Source organism: Vombatus ursinus, unplaced genomic scaffold, assembly GCF_900497805.2.
Source record: "Vombatus ursinus unplaced genomic scaffold, bare-nosed wombat genome assembly UNPS02014770.1, whole genome shotgun sequence".
Lineage (NCBI taxonomy): Eukaryota > Metazoa > Chordata > Mammalia > Diprotodontia > Vombatidae > Vombatus > Vombatus ursinus.
Genome location: NW_020954548.1, coordinates 12,581,504 through 12,601,042, shown reverse-complemented (window position 1 = coordinate 12,601,042; position 19,539 = coordinate 12,581,504). Strand labels below are relative to the sequence as shown.

General features: G+C 39.4%; 1 protein-coding gene across 1 annotated transcript in view; it reads left to right on the top strand.

Moving 5' to 3' along the window:
- The first annotated feature begins 15,317 nt into the window (after positions 1-15,317).
- Positions 15,318-19,539, top strand: part of CNTLN (centlein) — a 476,456-nt gene continuing 472,234 nt past the window's right edge. Inside the window, exons 1-3 of the mRNA XM_027863054.1 lie at positions 15,318-15,635; positions 15,692-15,836; positions 15,871-16,073. Coding sequence (XP_027718855.1) covers positions 15,318-15,635; positions 15,692-15,836; positions 15,871-16,073 — 666 coding nt within the window. The remainder of the gene's footprint in view (positions 15,636-15,691; positions 15,837-15,870; positions 16,074-19,539) is intronic.

The window sequence follows — 19,539 nt, the reverse complement described above, 5'->3', positions numbered from 1 at the left end:
TATTCTCATATTCAGGAGTGCGCTGGGATCTGCTTTTGAGAGTTAATTGTTAAATTTTACAGGGTAAGCATTTACACATCAATAAACTCTACAAATCAGGGCTCAATTTATTGTTTTATTGATTGTTTAGACTAGGGATATGCAAACTATCAAGAAGTTATCCCATCATATGTCTCTGTATGGCCAGAGAGCTAAGAATGTTTTTTTTACATTTTTAAATACAATAAAACTTTCTTAAAAATAGAAAAATCATTCTTAATTCACAAGATAGGTAGCAAGCCAAATTTGGCCTGTGGGCTGTAGTTTGCTAATACCAAATCTAAATTTAAGAAATTGGTGGAGAAAATGTTAATATTGCAGATTAAACCTATGTACATTTTTCCACCAGAGAAATGGTTTTAAAAGATTTGTCAGCATATTTCTGCTATAACTTACATGATTTGCAGAAACTATATATTTTTACTGGGTAGGGAGGAGTTACATATAAGAGGTCTCTCAAGGGGAGGTTGGCCATGAAGTCTTGCATTTATTGGAACATGACCATGGTCTAGACGGACTAAGGAGGGAGGTATGACAGAAAAGAGGTAGGATTCAAAAATGCTAGAACAAAAGTTTGAGGGAGGATGGAGATGGATGGAGATAAATAGACTATAGTAGTCCATGTATATGATACCCTTTCAGACTCTGAGCTGGGGTAGTCAGTCATTGCTTCCATTTCCACAAGGTGTTGAACATAGGTAGCTACGGCGATTGAAGATTACTAATGAAGATTGGGGGTCGAAATTTGCTTCTGTTTCTGACATTGTGGCTACTACAGCTGATATTATGATGCTTTTACTAATTATACTGTTTTGTTTTTAACATTAAGAGGTCTAAGTGATTTGTTAAACACCCTTTGGATCTAAAAGGATAAGGAGTTGACAGTGGTTGGGTTCATATGAGCCAATGAGAGTTTAGTTTCTACAAAGTAATAAGTCACACCATCTGATAGAGATTGTCTAAACTTTATTACATAACAGAGTAAATATATAAGTTATGATAAAGGAAAGATCACAATAAATGAGGTTGTTAGGAAAGATTTCCTGGGGGCAAGTTTTAAGTTAGAGTTTAAAGAAGATGAAGCATATGACTTGGTGTATAGGTAAAGGAAAATTATTTTAGTTTTTTTAATATTCTGCATTGGCACTTGATTTTCAAGTGCAAGTAAGAATGTTTTATGTCTTTATTCAGGTCTCTCGTCGTTCTTCATTTTGCTAAAGCAGATCCATTGAAGCCTAGAATAGATGACTCTGTGCTCATCACACTCATCTTTGTCCAAATATCCTCACCATTGGTGTTTCTCACCAAGGTTTTGGGTTCTTGGTTGGCTCTTTGTATCCTTGTGAGATCACATCTGTTAGCTGGGTGATCCAGCTATCATCCATCAGTCCTACTGGTCAATCCAACATTGAACTGTTCAGCATCTTTTCACGTGATTGATTATCTCTAATATGTCTGCTACCTGACCACTTTCTTAAGACTATAAAACTCTATATTATGAAGAGTCTTGCACCATGGGCAGTCATTTTTTTCTCCTTATATATCAAGACTATTGTACAATGATTCTGCTAACAACTCCCAAATTTATTCCTCAGACAACTAGCAATAGTGACATTTTTATGAATGCCTTGCAAATTTAAAATTCTTTGACATGTTTCAAAGTCCCACCTTCAGGGTGACCTTGTATAATTTATTTGAAAATAACTGAAATTGGAATACTGTTCTCATTTATCTGGACCTGAAGATAAAACCCAGCGACAATGAATAGAAGGTAGAACCATCTATGAAAACATGCATTTGGGAAGGGATAGGAGAAGGAGAAGAATTAAATGACAAAAAGGTGGGGAGGAGTTATGGAAAGTGAAGGTAGGAGAGCCTAAATCTGGACTATGAGTCCATTCCTTAGGACAAATGAGACTGTTTGGTATCAGCCTTAGATAACTACAGATTTGCCTTGGAGCCCCTTTTAATAGCTTCCACTATTGTCCCCACATAGTGAGTATAGGAATTCTTGGGACATGCCACTTTTCTAGAAATATTTCTGCTAATTCCTGATTGAGGTTTTGGCATGCTATCATGACACTGACATGATTATATAATGACTTTAATGCTGATTTGTAATATCTTGCCAGGTGTCTCTTTCCTTTTCAAATTGGAGGTGCTAGAAACTGATGATCTTAAATTTCTAAAACTCAGGCAGAACACTAAGAAAATGTTAAAAATAATTTATTTTCCCCAAGGTATAGCTTAAAATGAGATTAAGGAATAAGTGACCCATTACATTGGAGCTTAATTTACTAAAGCTTAAGGTTGGATTAGAATTTAGTGTTTAAATCTTGATAGGCAATGATTAGCCAAAAAAGGAAATGAAAATGCAATGAAGAAATTAACTATCATGAAAACTCAGGGAATGGCAGAACAATAATAACAACAACCAACTAGAAAGGTCAAGCAACTGCTCATCTATTTTTTTTTAAACAGTGATTTTTCTGGGTGAAAAAGAAGAATATGGTTAAAAGATCATGTTAGCTTGCATATTTTCTCTCCTTCATCTTGGATACTTCTACTCTCAAATTAAAAGAAGTAGAATTATTAGAGTATATGGATTCTAGTCAATTGTCACCCTTAGCTAGCCTATTCAGTATATGAGATTCTTACTAGACCATGCAATTGGGCATTTCTTCATAATGGGCACATTACGTTTTGAAACCATAAAGGGCTAATTTAGCAATAATATTTGGTTATTTTGAACAGCTTTTGTTCAGGTACTAGACCATATTTTAAACTTTTTATGAGGTACAAGTGCCTAATATTCAATATTTCACATATTCTTGAACATATCTGGAGATGAGAGGTCAAGTTACTAATAGCTGGTTTTTAAAAAGGATTTCTCTTAAGGGCTAATGGAAAATCTGCACATGCACCTATTTTTATCTTGCAAAAGAAATTATTTATATTTATTGTGTTTGTGTCCAAACTGCCAAGCATAGAGTAGGAGACTAATAAATGTTTTTTGGTTGTCTATTCGTAAATGTTTCTGCTTATTTGGAGACCCAGGAGCTCATATGATTGATTGTAAAAATACTAGAGGGAGTGTAGCAAACATGGGAATCCACTAGCCTTTTGTGAAATAAATTGTCACTATAATCAGGAACACAGGGCAGATGAACTGTGAGGGTGGGAAGATATTCCCTGCAGTTCGTAGCTCTGGGAAGGGTATTATCCTCTCTCACATACCGGGGCTACTTACAGGCAGCATGTAAAACTGGTAAGGAGAGTGTTTCTTTGTAAGTGTTTAAGAGATGGACCATAGCTCTTTGTGAAGGAGGGAAACAGAGACAGGTGAAACTCTTTAAGGTGAAGCACAATGAAACTGTAGAGGTTTGGTGCTCTGGGATGGTTTTTTTTTACATGTATGCATTCTCTCGTGTACCTGGATAAGTCAGAGTGCTAAACTATCTTCCAAACTGCTTGGGATTTGGGGCACAGAAAATAGGAAAGAATTCCGCTTAAATGAATCTGTTACAAGAGGTTGCTTCCTTAATACCTTTGGAGCCTGTCTTTGACCTATCAGAAATGCCTGGGTCAGAGCTCCTTAATTAAAACAGTTTTTGACCAGGTAGAGTGTTACTTTTTGAGGAAAAACATGCAGTTATTAATGTTGCTTTTAATATTAAATGCGTTTTCAATGGTAGCCTTCATGGATGAGATACCTAGTCTTAAACTGGATGCAATTTCACAGTCCAAGAGGAATACAGACTGAATAATGTGGGTATGTGTGTGTATGTTGTGTATACACACACATAGACATAAATGCACACATATGCACATATCCATTTACATATCTATTCAGTTCACTGAAGAGCTTTGCTCCCCACTGCACTATTTTTTTTTAACCAAAAAATTCTTCCTTTCACTGTGTACTACTCTTACAAGCAGGACCATGACCAAGTTCTGCACTGATAGGCTTAGCTGCTGTGGTTCATGCCCCACTCTGACACTGTCTTCCCTTAAGGACAAAAAAAGTGGATTTTTTAAAAATATGGAAATTTGTGTGGGGGGTGTTGAGGCACAGTGTAGAAATATGTCATACTTGGAATGGGGAGGTGGTGGCTAAGAATGCATGAAAGTCATGAGTGGGTATGAGTGAAATAGGTAATATTATTTTAAAATATAACTGCTCAATCCCGAGAAATCTGACCTCTAATGAGAACAGGGTTAGATTCCCTCTTCTCTTACTCTTGAACTTGTTAAATCCTTCTATCCTAGCATTCTGGGGCTGACTTTATGTATAATTTAGGTTGTGGCTCATGTCTAGAGCTCATAGCAGTGGTTTATTATGTCATGAATTAACCAGCTGGGGGTATAGTATATAATTGGACCATAAGGTTGTGCTACCTTCAGGCCACTATCCCAGTGGTTACTCAGAAGGTAATCAGTAGACATGAGGGATATTTCCCCCAGGGTTGCAATCGCCTCCATTGTTCACCAGGTGGTGCTCCTACCACATATGATTAACCTACTCCTAATCCCACTTGCATTCTGGCTCTTCTTAGTGGGCAGCTGGTCCCAGGTTCTGTGTGCATCTAAGAGAATATGCTACAAAACTACCAAAACAGAAAATCCTTCTTCGTCTTTGCTCTAATATCCTATTCCCCCATTGAGAACTTCCCTTCTCACTGATGTATCTCATTCCTAAGATTGAAAATTGACATATTTTTTCTTAATGGCCATGGGATTTATTGAAACAATAACTAAAACAGTAGCTTAGCAATACTAAAACAAAATTGTAAAGAAGTATGTAAATAGCAAGCTGCAATAAAATTACCAGACAGAATTGACTCTACCTGTGTTCCCTCTTTCCCCACTTTCTCTCAACCAATAAAATGCATAAGGAATATTTGACCAATTTTGGAATATGTCAAGATATCCTTGGAAACCATTTTGAGGAAACATGGTACAAGTTGGGCGGTGGAGGGAGAGGAGGAAGGGACATTTCATCTTCTGTGGTTGTAGTTCACAGCTCCGTCATTGCTGACCCATTCCAATTCTGATTTGGTCTACTATACGTCCACTTTTCTATTTGCTCTATCTCTGTAGCAGTCTAGGGCTCTATGCTGGGACCAACAGATCTGTAGGATTCATCCCAATTCTTGCTTTGCTCTTTTCCCTAAAGAGGCAGCAGAAGCCCTCCCTTCTGCTCTAGCCATTTAAAAGGAAAACCCAATATGGAGTTCAGATAGGTATCTCTTTTCCATTCTTTACTCAGAAAACTTGAGACAGGAAGTATCTTCAAGGGCAGAAGGAAAAGGAAACCACTTGCCTATATTTCTTGGCTTCCTGTAGCCTCCTATTACGTCTGGTCACTTCTAGGATATAGTAGAAAAACTCTGTTATGCACTGACATATAGAATGATGGATTGGAAAGGCACCAACCTTGGAAAGGCTTTTAATGAAAGGATGCTTATCCAAACATACAGTGTACCCCAACAGTATTCAGGACAAGTATTGCAGAATTATTCTTACTTAAACTATTTAGAGCAGTAGTACTCAGAGAAGGGCTTACGCTCTCAAAGAAACATTTCCCACCCCCCACCCCCAGTTCCCAACCTCAAGTTATGTCTGATCTGAGAACTCATTTCTGTAGAAGACTTTTGGAACCACTATTAAACTTAGGCTTGGTGTCAGTAAGTATACCCCATTCTTTTGGAGCAGATGTCTTAACTCCTCAATGTTTGTTAAGGACAAGGAAAAATATATGAAAAAGGATAGAAAGAAATAGGATTACTTTCATATTACTAGTTTGAGTCAAAAGAAGAAAAAGAGACTTGGAGAATAATTTCTGATGGCTACATGTTACTGACCCACCCTCTACTAAGCACTCTTCAAATTTTTAATTTTTGACACGCCTGCTCAAAAATTCAAATCATCCTGATTATGGTAAATTTGAACAACCCTCTTTCACTGTGAAAGGAAACCATGACATATTATAGGCCCTTTTTATCAACCTCAGTACTTGACACAGTGCTTTCTATATAGTAGATGACTAATAAATAGCTGTTAAATAAATGGCAGCTACCAAAAAAATAAAAGAAAAAGATTAAAGGCTACGGAGTGCCCCTAATTAAATTGTAGGACCTGTCTGGTAATCATTACACTTCAATTCCCATTTTGAAAGCAACAAACAAATATTCTTTGTCAGTAAAATGAGGATAATGATGCGTTCACTATCTACCTCAATAGGACTGTGAAGAAGGCAATTTATAAATCATAATGAATTATATAAATGTATAGGGGACACAGAATACTGGAAGTAACCCTGGATTTGAAATCAGAAGACCTAGTTGTGGATTTTGATTCTGCCACTTGTGTGATCTTGGTCAAGTAATATAATTTCTCAAGGACTTAGTTTCATCATCTGAAAATTTAAGGGTTATGCTAGATCACTCCTAAGGTTTGTGATTTGATGAACCATAGTACTTGTTATTATTAGTTGTCTACTATTCTTGGGGCACTTTGCACATCAAGCAGAATCAAAAGAAATCTAAGATAATTGCCTTAGAGTTGACATGTTTAGCAATTTTACACACAACACAAAGCTGGAAGGGATCTGTAACACAATGGAAAACACAAAAGTGATCTAAAAGGCCAGAAACCTGGGTCAAACTGAATAAGTTTAACGGGGAAAAGAGGTAAAGTTTTACACTGGAGTTCAAAACAAAGATTCAACAAGTATATGATGGAGGTGTGGCTAGACAGTCCTTTATCTGAAAAAGATCTGAGGGTTTTAGTGGATTGTAAACTCAACAGTATGAATCAACAGTATAACATGGTGACTAACAAATCCAAAGGGATCATAAGCTGTATTAAGAGAAGCATAAGGTCCAGGAATAAGGAGGTAATAATAGTACTGCTATGCCTTGCTCTGGTAATACTCCATATACTGTAGTCAGTTCTGGACACCACATTTTAGGAAAGACATTGATAAACTGGAGAGCATCCAGGAGAGGACGGCATGGATGGTGAAGGTTCCAAAGTTCATGCTATACAAAGGTCAGTTGAAGGGATTGGGGAGGTTTAGCCTGTATTATAGAGAAGACTTAAGACAAATGTGATAGTTACTTTTAAGCATTTGAAAGGATGGGGCAGCTAGGTGGCGCAGTGGATAGAGAGCTAGGTCTGGAGTAAGAACACCTGAGCTCAAAATTGGCCTCAGACACTTACTAGTTCTGTGACCCTGGGCAAGTCACTTAATCCTGTTTGCCTCAATTTCCTCACTTATAAAATGAGTTGGAGGAGGAGGAAATAGCAAACCACTCCAGTATTCCAAGAAGATTTCATATGGGGTCACAAAGAGTCAGACATGACTGAAAACGACTGAACAATTTGAAGGGATATCATGTAGAAAAGGGATTCTACCTGTCACTTTGGCCTCAGATGGCTGAACAAAGAGCAATAGGTAAAAATGAAAAAGATACAGACTTAGACTTGACATATGGAAGAACTCCCTAACAAGTAAAAGTCAACCCAAAGTGGAAGGGATTCTATTTGCATGTATGAGTTTAACTAGAAGCCTTGTGGTTTCACCAAAACTGAAATTCTATGATCCTGTGATTTGGTGATCTGGGAAACTTTGGTTCTATTCTACAATAGCCTAATGTCTAATTCAGGAGGTACAGATACATAAAAAATACAAGTTGCCAAATGAAGAGTGCCAAGTGAGTGTTTCAGATGTGGCAGCAGTTGTTCACCAGGAGCGTGTGTGGGAATGGTTCTAGAGTGGCTCTCACATGGACAGTGTGCTGCAAGTCTTTTAAAAACCTCTGGAGACTCTAGAGGCATGTGTGGCTAAATGTTGAAAGGTCTTGGTTGGAATGACAAAGCTATTCTCTTATTGGCCACCGAGAAAGAACTGCTGCTAATTCGTAAGGGCAGCTTTAAAAATTAGTAACCCAACCCTTAGGTGTTTCTCTTACTTTGACTCTTCATGTAGCATCATATAACATTAGGACTTCCTGTAGGGGGTGGCCCTTCTCACTTCTGCAGCACGTTATTGCTCCAATGAAGCGGCTAGAGTGGGGGTAAAGCTAGGTAAGCTTGAACCCAAGACACTGGTTGTCTCTATTGTATTTTCTGACCTAATTGGAAGTGACAGAGCAGTGATTCTGAGATGGATTTGTCCAAGGTTGGAGGCAGGTTTATTTTCTCAACAGGTTGGTAGATCTAGGGTCCTCAGTTGGCATCAGCTGCACTTTGGGAGATGCCTAATCTATATCAGCCATAGCATTTCTTAGAGGAGAAAACAACTCTAACCAGCAACAGGAGGATGAGCCCAGCCCCTTGCTCAGCTGGCCAGAAGCCATAGCTCTGGAGAGGATTATGTGGGCAGTGCAAAGCTGAGGTTAAATGTGAGATGCTGATTTAGCAGTTCCATAAAGTGCTTTTTGTTTTGATGGCTTAAAGCCTCAACCTAAGGGAGAATATAACAGTAGTTTTATATTATTACTGCTTAATCCCAAGTGAACCAAAGGCACACAGTGAGTTTAAGCTGTCTGTGGCCTACTGGTTACTATGGTTTGTAGGTGAAAAGTGTCATTAAAGAGATCATCAAAGTCACGTATGTCTGGAAAAGGCTATATACAATAATTTAATAATAATTTAAATAAAATAATTAATAATTAAATAATTAATAATTTAAAATATTTATTAAATGACTACTACGTGCAAATTCCTGTGTAATCTACCAATTATCCCTTGCTCTAAACATATTCATTTTAATGCAAAAAACATATATTAAGCACTTACTATGTGGAAAGCACATAGGGATAAAAGAAAATGATCCCTGCCCCTAAAGATCTTACACTCTACTGAGTTTCAACATTCCACATGAAAAGATAATTAAATGATTTTTTATTTATTTTACTTCTATGACAGATAGGGGAACACTGTGACCAGAGCCTGGTTCTCTCCAGCAGTTCAGACCTTGGGCACATGTGCTCCATCCAGCACCAGGTGGCATTCTGGATTACCTGCCAAACTCCCCATGCCTTGCTACGTCTCTCAGAGGAATTGTATACCAGTCATTCCTTGGATTCTCTCCTTTGTGAGTGGTATGAGTATTCTCAGATTACTCCAGGGGTTAGGTCTTTTGCCATCATTCAAGCCCTAGCCTACTTAAAAGGACTCCTTTCCTTTGTTTTGTACCTGTTGCTTCTTATTCAAGGTCACTTACAAAATATGCTGTATAAAATTTTAATTAGAATGAAAACAATAAATCAAATCAGGCTGATGGTAATGCAGTCAATCAAAAAGCATTTATTAAGCACCTACTATATGCCAAGCACTGTCTTAAGTATTGAAGATACAAAACCAAAAATGGTTCCTACCCTCAGAGAGCTTACAACCTACTGGGAAAGATAATACACACATTTATAACTACATAAAACATCAGCTTTCATAGCCCTTTACACAGAGACTATGAATATTATTATTTTATTGTTAAGAGGTGAATGGGTGAGATGTTTTAGTTACTATTAGGAATGAGTTCCTTCTCATCACTGAGCTAGATGAAACTCAGGACTGTGAGAACTTTTCCTGATAAAATGAGGAATTTAACTTATTTCTGAGAAAGAATAAAGAAACATTTGGAGATAACTGATTTTAATTCTAATCTGTAGAGAAGAAGTGGTGTGGAAAAGACATCTTAAGAAGCAATTCTAAATGCCATCCTGAGACATCTTAATGGTGGAATTATGGTTCTGGTTTCTGAGGAAAAGTCAGAAGTTGAAGTTGATAGTTAAAGATTACTTTGGTTATGATCTTTCTCATAGCTGATGTATTGGTTAAATATTTAAATATTGCTTGTTACACTGTTAATATGTTGAATAGCCAATAATATTGATATTTAAACCTAAGACACAGGGGGAAGGAGAAGAGAGAAAGCTTATGGGAAAATCTATCAATATCTATCTGTGTATCTCTCTCTCTCTTTCTGTCATTCTATAGGTTCATTCTACACTCTGAGTCTTACACTTCTCTATCAGAAGACGTGTAACAGAGTAGTATGTTTTATTATTAGCCTGGGGAACTGTGGTTGGTCGTTATGATTATCAGAGTTACTAAATCTTTTAAAGTTTTTGTCTTTACAATATTATTTGTCATTGTATAAATTGTTCTCCTGGTTCTGTTCACTCTGCATAAGTTCATACAACTCTCTCCAGGTTTCTCTGAAACTATCTTCTTCATCATTTCTTACAGCACAATAATATTACATCCCATTTGGGTGCCCTAACTTCTTCAGCCATTCTCCAGTTGATGGGTATCTCTTCAGTTTCAAATTCTTTGCCACAACAAAAAAAGGCTAGAAATAATTTTGTACCTTCTTAGACTTCATTTCATTTGGGACTAATTCTCTCTTAATCTATCTCTTTTCTAATTCTCCCTCCTATTTCCCTGTTGAATGAGATGTATATCTGTACCCAACTCTCTTTCTCTCCTTCCCTGCTTTGACTAGTTCAGGTGAGTGAAATTCAAGTATCAGCAGCTCCCCACCCCTCTTTGTTTGCATAGACTTCTACTTATACATCCCAATTATGTGAGATAATTTCCCCAAATCTTCCTCTTGCTTTCCCACCTAGTGTATTATTCTTCTATTCTTTTTCCATCCTTTTTTTTAAAGATAATCAAGACATAGAAAACCACTCCCAGGCCTTCTCTCTAATCAGACTCCTTCCTTGAAGCTTGATGAGGAGAGGGTTTAAAAAGAGTACATAGATCATTTCCATAAATTAGAATGTAAGCAGTTTACCTTTGTTGAATTCCTTATGATGATTATTCATTCATGTTTAACTTTTTATGGTTCTCTTGACTCCTGTATCTACACCTCAAGATTTCTACATAGCTCTCATCTTTTCTTTAAAAATGCTTGAAAGTCTTCTATTTCATTAAAGATCACTTTTTTTTCTCTTGTAGGATCATGCTTAGTTTTGTTGGGTAAGGTATTCCTTTGGGTTCTGGAATATTGTATTCCGAACTCTCTGATTTTCTGAGTGGTGACTGCCAAAATCCTTTGTGATCCTTATTGTGGGTCCTCAGTTCTTGAGCTCTTTCTTTTTGGCTGCTTCTAGTATTTTTTATTTGATCTGGAAACTCCAGATTTTGGCTATAATCTTATGAATTTTCATTTTGGGATTTCTTCCAGGAAATAACCAGTGGATTCTTTCTACTTCTCTTTTGTCCGCCAGTTCTAAGATCTGGATAGTTTCCTTTCATGATTTCTTGAAATATATTTACTCTTATTTGGTCATGGCTTTCAGATATTCCAATGATTCTTAAATTGTCTTTTTTCAAAGTATTTTCAGGTCATCTTTATTTGATAAGTTACTTTGTATTTTCTTTTTTTTTTTAGTCTTTTGTCTTTGTTCTAATATTTCTTACTTTACATGGAGTCATTGGCTTCAATTCAGTACATTTTAATTTTCAGGGTATTTTTTGTTTGTGTAAGTGCATATTACTGGTTTTATGCCTGTTACTTTGCTGTTGTTGTTCAGTCATTTCAGTCACGTCCGACTCTTTGTAACTCCATTTGGGGTTTTCTTGGTAAAGATACTGGAGTGACTTGCCATTTCCTTCTCCAGCCTCTTATTCCAAACTATTAATTACCTTTCCATTTCTCTTTTCCATAGTTCTCATTTATTTTCTAAATTTTTTCCTCCAGTGCCCTTATTTCATCCATAAAAACCCCCAAAACATTTTGAACTCTTAAAAAAAACCAACATCCAAATCTTTTGTTTTGCCTCTTCTACGAATTCTGCTTGAACTTGTGCCCAAGCATTGAGGCTTTCCTTTCAGATATTTTAGAATTATTCTCTTCTTTCAGTTTTGTGTCTTGAGCATCCTAGTTACTATAATACCTTTTTATGGTGGGATTCTATTTTTGTTTGCTCATTTTTCCAGCTTACTTCCTGACTTTTGGCTTTATACTATGGCCAGGCTATACACAATTCTAGAAATAATGTCTGGGTTGGTCCTGCTTCTATTTTCTTGGGGCATTGAATATTGTGCCATTCCAGGATCTCAAGGACATCTCAGGCTGGAGACCTGCAAGCCTTGAGTGCTCCCAAAGTCCGCTCACTGCAGACTTGGCCTGCAAGTTTCTGACCTTGGTTTGAGTCTGAGCAATAGGTCTATGGGCTTGCTCTATTTTGAGTTTCCATAGACTGCTGTTGAACTTAGCCACTATCAGCCAGTAAGAAAGCTCTGTTTGTTCAGAGTAACAGAGTTGTTGGCTTCCCTTTGGTCTGAGATTTCTATCTTGATTAGTCCTCTGCAGTCTTCAGAATGGGTTATCAGCCAGAAAGTGAGATGACACTCAGCTCTTGTAGTCAGAACCATATAGCTATGGCTTGCTTCTTACCTTGCTCTTTGCTAGGCTCATTATCTAGGGCCTGTGAGCTCTCCTCACTCTGTAATTCCATCCTTAGGTACAGGTCCCTCACTGGTCCACCCTGGATTCATGACCTAGAACTAGGTAGTTGTTGTTGAGTTATTTTCAGTCATGTCTGATTCTGTGTGACCCCATTTGGGGTTTTCTTGACTAAGATACTAGAATGGTTTGCCATTCCTTTCTCCAGCTCATTTTACAGGTGAGGAAACTGAGGCAAACAGGGTTAAGTGACTTGACCAGGGTCACACAGCTAGTAAGTGTCTAAGGCCAGATTTTAACTCATAGAGATGAGTCTTCCTGACTCCAGGCCTGGCACTCTATCCACTTTGCCATGTAGCTGCCTAGAACTAGGTAGTGAATGGTAAAGCTGACAGCACCTGCCCCTGATATGGGACCTCTTCTTGTTCTGGCACACCATCTTTTTTTGCTCCACATGGCACTCCTAGCCAGATCCTGTCTCCAGTGTCCACAGATCTGTCTATCTCCCTATGTGGACCTGAGCTGGAAAAATGACTCACTGTGATTTTTTTCTTGGATTTCCTGATCAGGATTTAGTTTAGCTTATTTTCTGTTTGTAGGAGTATAGTGGTGGTGGTGGTGGTGGTGGTGGTGGTGGTGGTGTGTGGAGCTCAGAGTACTTCTGGCTATTATGCCATTTTGGCTCTACTCCTGGAGTTGAGTTTTAAAAGAAACAAATAGTCCTAAGAAGTGGAGGTGAGGAGGCATGGGGTATGGGGAATAGCTGGTGTAAAGGTAAGGAGATGGAAAATGTTCTATGTTGAAAACAACAATAAAACCAGTATAACCAGGGTAATAGGATCATAGATTGTGTGAAGGGAAAGAATGTGCCTTTAGGACAGAAGGGTACTTGAAGTTAGATTGTAAAGAGTTTTAAATACCAAATAAAGGAGTTTTTTTTTTTTTAATCCCTAGATGCAATAGGAGCTTTGCAATAAGCATCTACCTTCCCAGACCCTAGCCATTCCAGTTTCTGCATAAGAGTCGGGAAAACGGTACCTTCCATCCAAGTTCAGACCACAAGGCTCTGGGCTGAGTACCAACTTAGGAATTTTCACTTACAAAGCTGCTTGAGGTTCATCAGCTTCATGCAGTTGCCTACTTTTCTAGTCCCTCCTGAAGATGTATTCAGGTTGCTGGGTCTCTACTTGCCAACTACCATACTCTTTCTTATCTGATTGGCTACATATATTTAATTGAATCTTTGTTAACCTGGGCAAGTCAGAGTGGCTCTCCCCTACCCTGAGGAGGATCTTACATGCCTAGATATCATAGTCCTGACAAGGTGGCTCTAGAGAGAAAAGCCACTGATTATCTCTAGCATAATGTTGCTTCCACCTAGTTTTTTTCTTAAGTAGCCTCACCCTCAGCTTTCTCATGGCGTTTTCCAAGAGGCAGAGAGGTAAAGCAGTGGATAGAACACTGGGCTTAGAGTCAGGAAGATCTGAATTAAAACCCAGCCTGAGACAATTGCTATTTGTGTGACCCTGGGCAAGTCCCTTATCCTCTTTATCTCAGCTTCCTCAGTTCTAAAATAGAGATAATAGTATTTACCTGTCAGGGTTGTTGTGAAGATCAAATAATAATATCTGTAAATCATACATAGAACAGTGTCTGGCACATAGTAGGCACTTAATAAATCCCTCTTCCCATCCCTCCCCTTAGCCCACTTTTTTCCCATCCCCAAGCAACTGGGCATACTTGTATGTTCACCTGGGAAGCTCTGTGTGAATAGGCATGCTGAAAACATAAGTGTTTACTTAAGTAACTTGTGGAGGGAATAAATAAAATGGCCAGGGAAAGTTCTAAGAAAGAAAGTAACAAGCCTTGGAGGAAGACAAGGCTATGAAAAGAATTAGGAACTGTGAGGCAGATGTAGAAATGGAGGAATAAGATCTGGTCACGATGAGAAAGGAGAAATTTCAGATTTTAAGATTCTAGAGTAGCAGTTCGTAGGTTTCAATGAAGTATAAGTTATGACCCAAAGTGGGGGACCCTACTGCCTTCTCAGTCAGCCCTCCCACTTTTGGATTGCTCTGTTTTCTAGGAAGTTTTCCTCTAACTTTAACCCCAATCCATTTAGTTCTAAAGTATTTGTGTTCGTTTAGTCCTGGGCACTATATTTTAAGGAGGGAATCAGCAACCCAATCGATTGCCGTCCAGTTCAATTCTAGAAGCATTTATTAATTGCCTGCTATGCCTGAGCACTGTGGTGAGCGCTAGGAACACAGAGATAAGGAGAAGGGCAGTCCATACCCTCAAGGAGATAATATACTAATGAAGAATACAATATTTAAACAGACCAAAACACGCAGGATGATTTGAAGTGGGAGAGAGCCCTGAAAGTCTGAGGAACTTCAGGAATCGCTTAATAGGATAAGGTGAAAGAGTCGAGCCTTGAAGGAAGCTAGGAATTCAACACAGTGGAGGTGAGGTTTAATTTAATTCCTGGCACGGGGAAGGGTGTTGAGTGGGGAGAAACTATGGAAGGTCCTGAGGCAGAATTGGAATGTTGAAGTCTGGAGACCAGCAAAGAGGCAGATCTTCCATGGGAGACAAAAGCAAGGCTTTTTAAAACTTTGCAAATGATCAGGATCATACTGCAGCATTTCTCTCACACACTTGATTCCAACACTAGTACTAGAGCAATTAGACTAATTCAAATTTTGAAGATTGCCAAGATAAGGGAAAGAGGAAGGGGCATTCTAGGTACAAGAGTGGGGAGACTGCCTTGAATAGAGGTGAGAACTCGAGTTGGGGGCACCGAGAAGCCCACAGTTTATCAGATCAGGAAAGGGCTTTAGCGATCATCGGGATGCCTCGATGCTTGTGGCTTTTTATTTTTTTTGCAGAGGACGCAAAGGAAGACCGCAGGCGAGGCGTGAAACGGCTTGCCCAAAGGTCGGGGTTCGAAGGTCTGCCAGCCCACGTGCGGGGCGCTTTCCGCCACGCCTGCGCTGGCTCTCTCGGCATCCTTACGAAGAGCCCGCATCTGCGAGTCCGGGGACCGTGGGGGGGGGTGGGGTGTGTGGTAGGTGTAGCGATGTTGGGGGTGGAGGAGGGAGCAGCAGCGCGAGAGCTAACGGGCCGAGGCGGGAAAAGAGCCGCGCAGGCGCAGCTTGAAGCTCCGGCGGTCCCGGGATGGGGCCAGGGAGGGCGGAGTTTCGAGAAGGAAACTTGACCGCTTAGCGGCCAGCCGGCTGCGGCGCCGCGTTCCCCACCCCCCTCAGGTCGTTGGCGCTGCTCGCCCCAATTTTGGGGCGGGGGGCGGGGGACACTCTGGGCGGGGCGCCTTCCGCAGTCCCGTCGAGCGGGCCTCTGGTGGGAGCGGGCCGCGGGCAAATGTGAACTTGACCGGCTGGGCTGAGGGAAGCCCTGGCTAGTGAAGGTGGAGGCGGCGGGCGGGGGGGCGGAGGGGCCGAGGCCCCGGCTGGGGGCTGCGTCCGTCCAGGCCTTCCCCGCTAAACCCTCGGCCCAGGGGAGGGGCTTCGTGGAGGGAGCGGCGTTGGACGAGCTGCAGCTGCTGGAGGAAGAGCTGAGGAGCGTCCGGGAGGAGCTGTGCCAGTGCCAGGTGGGCGCCCGGGGCCTCCCTCCCTTCCCTCCTTCCCCTTCTTTTTCTCCTCCCCCTCCCTCCTTCCTTCTCCTTCCCCTCCCCTTTTTCTCTTTCCCCGCCCCCTTTCCCTCCTTCCCCCCCTTTTTCCTCTTCCCCTTCCCCTTTTTCAACCTTCCCCTTCCCCCCTTTTCCTTCTTTCTCTTCCCCCTTCCCTGCCTTCCCATTTTCCCTCTACTTGGCTCTCCTCTCCTCCTGCCCTCGCCCCACATTCCCCCCTCCTTTCTCCTCTCCCCTTCCCTCTTCTTTCTTTCCGTCTTGTCCTCCTCCCTCCCCCTCTCCTGCCCTTCCCCACTCCAACACTCCGGTCATCATCTCCTCCACCTACAGGAGCCTGGAGGAGGTTGAGCACCCTAGTGCATCCTTCTCATCTATGGACTTGAGAGTTTGGAAAAACTTGTAGAAAGGATTTATTCCGACTGTCTCATTTTATAGATGAGGACACTGAGGGGGAAGTTGACTTTCTGAAGATTGCCTAATAAAGAATTGAGTTGGGATTCCAACTCAGATCTTTTGACTACAAAGCCCAACTTCAGATTTTAGCTCCTTTCCTTTCAATCCCCAGGGACCCCAGACCATACCTTTATCTTTCAGTCCTTCCCCCCCCCCCCCAAGGTGTTCTGTTTCCTTATCCTCTCTAGTTCTGATACTTAACATTCTATGAAATGTGATGTTCCCCTCTCTTCAGACACAAATTCACATTGTTGGTTGGATGCTTTTGGCAACCAAAATGTTAAATGGGGTCAATGAACAGATCATAGAATTTCAGAGTTGGAAGGTACCTTAGAGATCATAAAGGAACAACAAATAGGAAGAATGTAGAGTAACCAAAAAAATTTTTCGTTAAGTGACGTGGAGTGAAAAGAACAGAGTCAGAAGTACAATATACCCAGTGATTGTAACAATTCAATATGAAGATGCGACAAACCTCTGGTCAAAAAGTACCAGAACTGACAGACACATTCTTCCAAACCCCATTAATAATTGATAATCTATTTTAAGGGGAGTTTGAACCTTGTAAAAGGATTTGACTGAATAGTTGCTGGTATCTGTCATGTAAAAATAAAATGAAGAAAAACATTTTAAAAATTAAAAATCTTAAATAGTGGGTCTTTATTTCAAGGAGAAGTTTGAGCTCTTTAAAAAGCAATACCCAATATCCAAAAGCAATTCTGCTTCCTATTTAAAAATGGGTTCAGTTCACTGTCCGTATGTAGAGTCTATGTAAGATAAGTGTGCTGATGGACCAGCTCTAGGGGTTGTTGGTTCAACTGAATGTCATAGTCTGGACAGTAAGCATTCTTATTCCACCTGGCTTTTCTGATGAAAATTATATAGACAAACAAAAGTGATTATGGATTTTATTAAGTTTTACAGTATTTCCCAGCTTTATACAGTTAGTGCAATGCTATCCACAAATGGAGAATCACTGGAAGCCCTTACCATCTATAGAGAATCCCTCTTCCATTTGGACTCTCCACAGCATCCTCTCACCACAAAGGCAAATAACCATTGACAAGCGTATCTCCCTATTTTATACCTTGATTGATGTTAACAATAAAAATTATACAAAAAAACCTAGCATTTATATAGCGTTTTAAAGTTAGCAAAGCCCTTTTCAAATGTCCCATCTGATCCTCACATCAACCTTGAGAGCTAGATGCTATCATTATCTTCATTACACAGAAGAGGAAACTGAGGCAGAGGTAAAGTGACTTGCCCAGGGTCACACAGCTAGTAAATCTGTGAGGCCTAATTTGAACTCATGTCTTTCTGACTCTTGAGTGTAGCATTCTATATCCACTGCATTGTCCAGAAAAAAGTTATTTCTTTTGTTTTATCTTTAAAAGAATTTTGTATGATTTTGACAATATGCATGGAAGACACATTACAATGATGTTTCAAAGGCTTTTTCTATAGTCAAACAAAAAGCACAGCAGGATCCTCTATTCTTTATAACTTTTAGTCAACTGGGTATATTAAAAAATGTGGCCTGATGTAGAACCTCATTTTCAGTAGGCTGCTTGTTTCTTTCTTAAGCTTTCATCAAGAATGTAAAGGAAGGAGGTTTAGTAGTACCAGATCTCTGGTACTGGCTAAGAAATAGAAAGCTAGATCAATGGAACATAGTAGACATACATTTTGCAGTAGCAAATAAATGTAATAACCTCGTATTAGACACACGTGAAGACTTACAATTTGGGGATAAGAATTCATTATTTGGTAAAAATTGTTGAGAAAACTGAAGAGCAGTATGGCAGAAATTGTGCCAGTATCTTACACCATTTACCAAGATTAGTACAAAATGGATACATGACCTAGATATAAAGAGATATTACAAGAAAATTAGGAGAACATGGAACATATTACTTATCAGATTTATGGATAGGTGAAAAATTTATGAATAAACAAGAGATAGAAAGCAAAATTAGGTGTAAAATAGATAATTTTTATTACATTAAATTAAAAAGGTTTTGTGCAAATAAAACAAATGTAGCCAAGATCAGAAAGAAAGCAGAAAATTGGGGAAAAAATTTATAGTTTTTTCACATAAAGGTCTCATCTCAAATATGTAAAGAAGTTTGTCAAATCTATAAAAATACAGGTCATTCCTCAATTGATAAATGGTCGAAGGATATGAACAGGCAATTTTCCAGTAAAGAAATGAAAACAATTTATAGTCATATGAAAAAATGCTCTACATCATTATTGATTTGAGAAATACAAATTAAAACAACCTTGAAATATTTTACATCTATCAGATTGGCTAAAATGATTGAAAAGGAAAGTGACAAATGTTGAAGATGTGGAAAAATTGGGACACAAATTCATTGTTGGTGAAAAATTGTGAACTGATCCAACCATTTTTTACAGTAATCTGGAATTATGCCAAAATAGTTATTAAACTCACTACATATTATACCCTTTGACCCAGTAACACCAATACTAGATTTATTATCGAAGATGACTAGGGAAAAAGGAAAAGAACCTAAAGTTCTAAAATGTTTATAGAAGCTCTCCTTGTGATGGCAAAGAACTGGAAATTTCGGGGATGCCCGTCAGTTGGGGAATGGTTGAACAAGTTATGGTATATGATTGAGATGAATACTACTATGGTATTAAGAAATAATGAGTTCAGTTATCTTGGAAGAACATGGAAAGACTTGCGTGAAATAATGAAGAGTGAAATGAGCAGAACCAAGAGAACATTAAATACAGTAACAGCAATGTTATTTTAAGAATGACTTTGAGGGGGTGCAGCTAGGTGGTACAGTGGATAGAGCACTGGCCCTGGAGTCAGGAGGACCTGAGTTCAATTCCAACCTCAGACTCATAATACTTACTAGCTGTGTGACTCTGGGCAAGTCACTTAACCCCAGTGTGTGTGTGTGTGTGTGTGTGTGTGTGTGTGTGTGTGTGTGTGTAT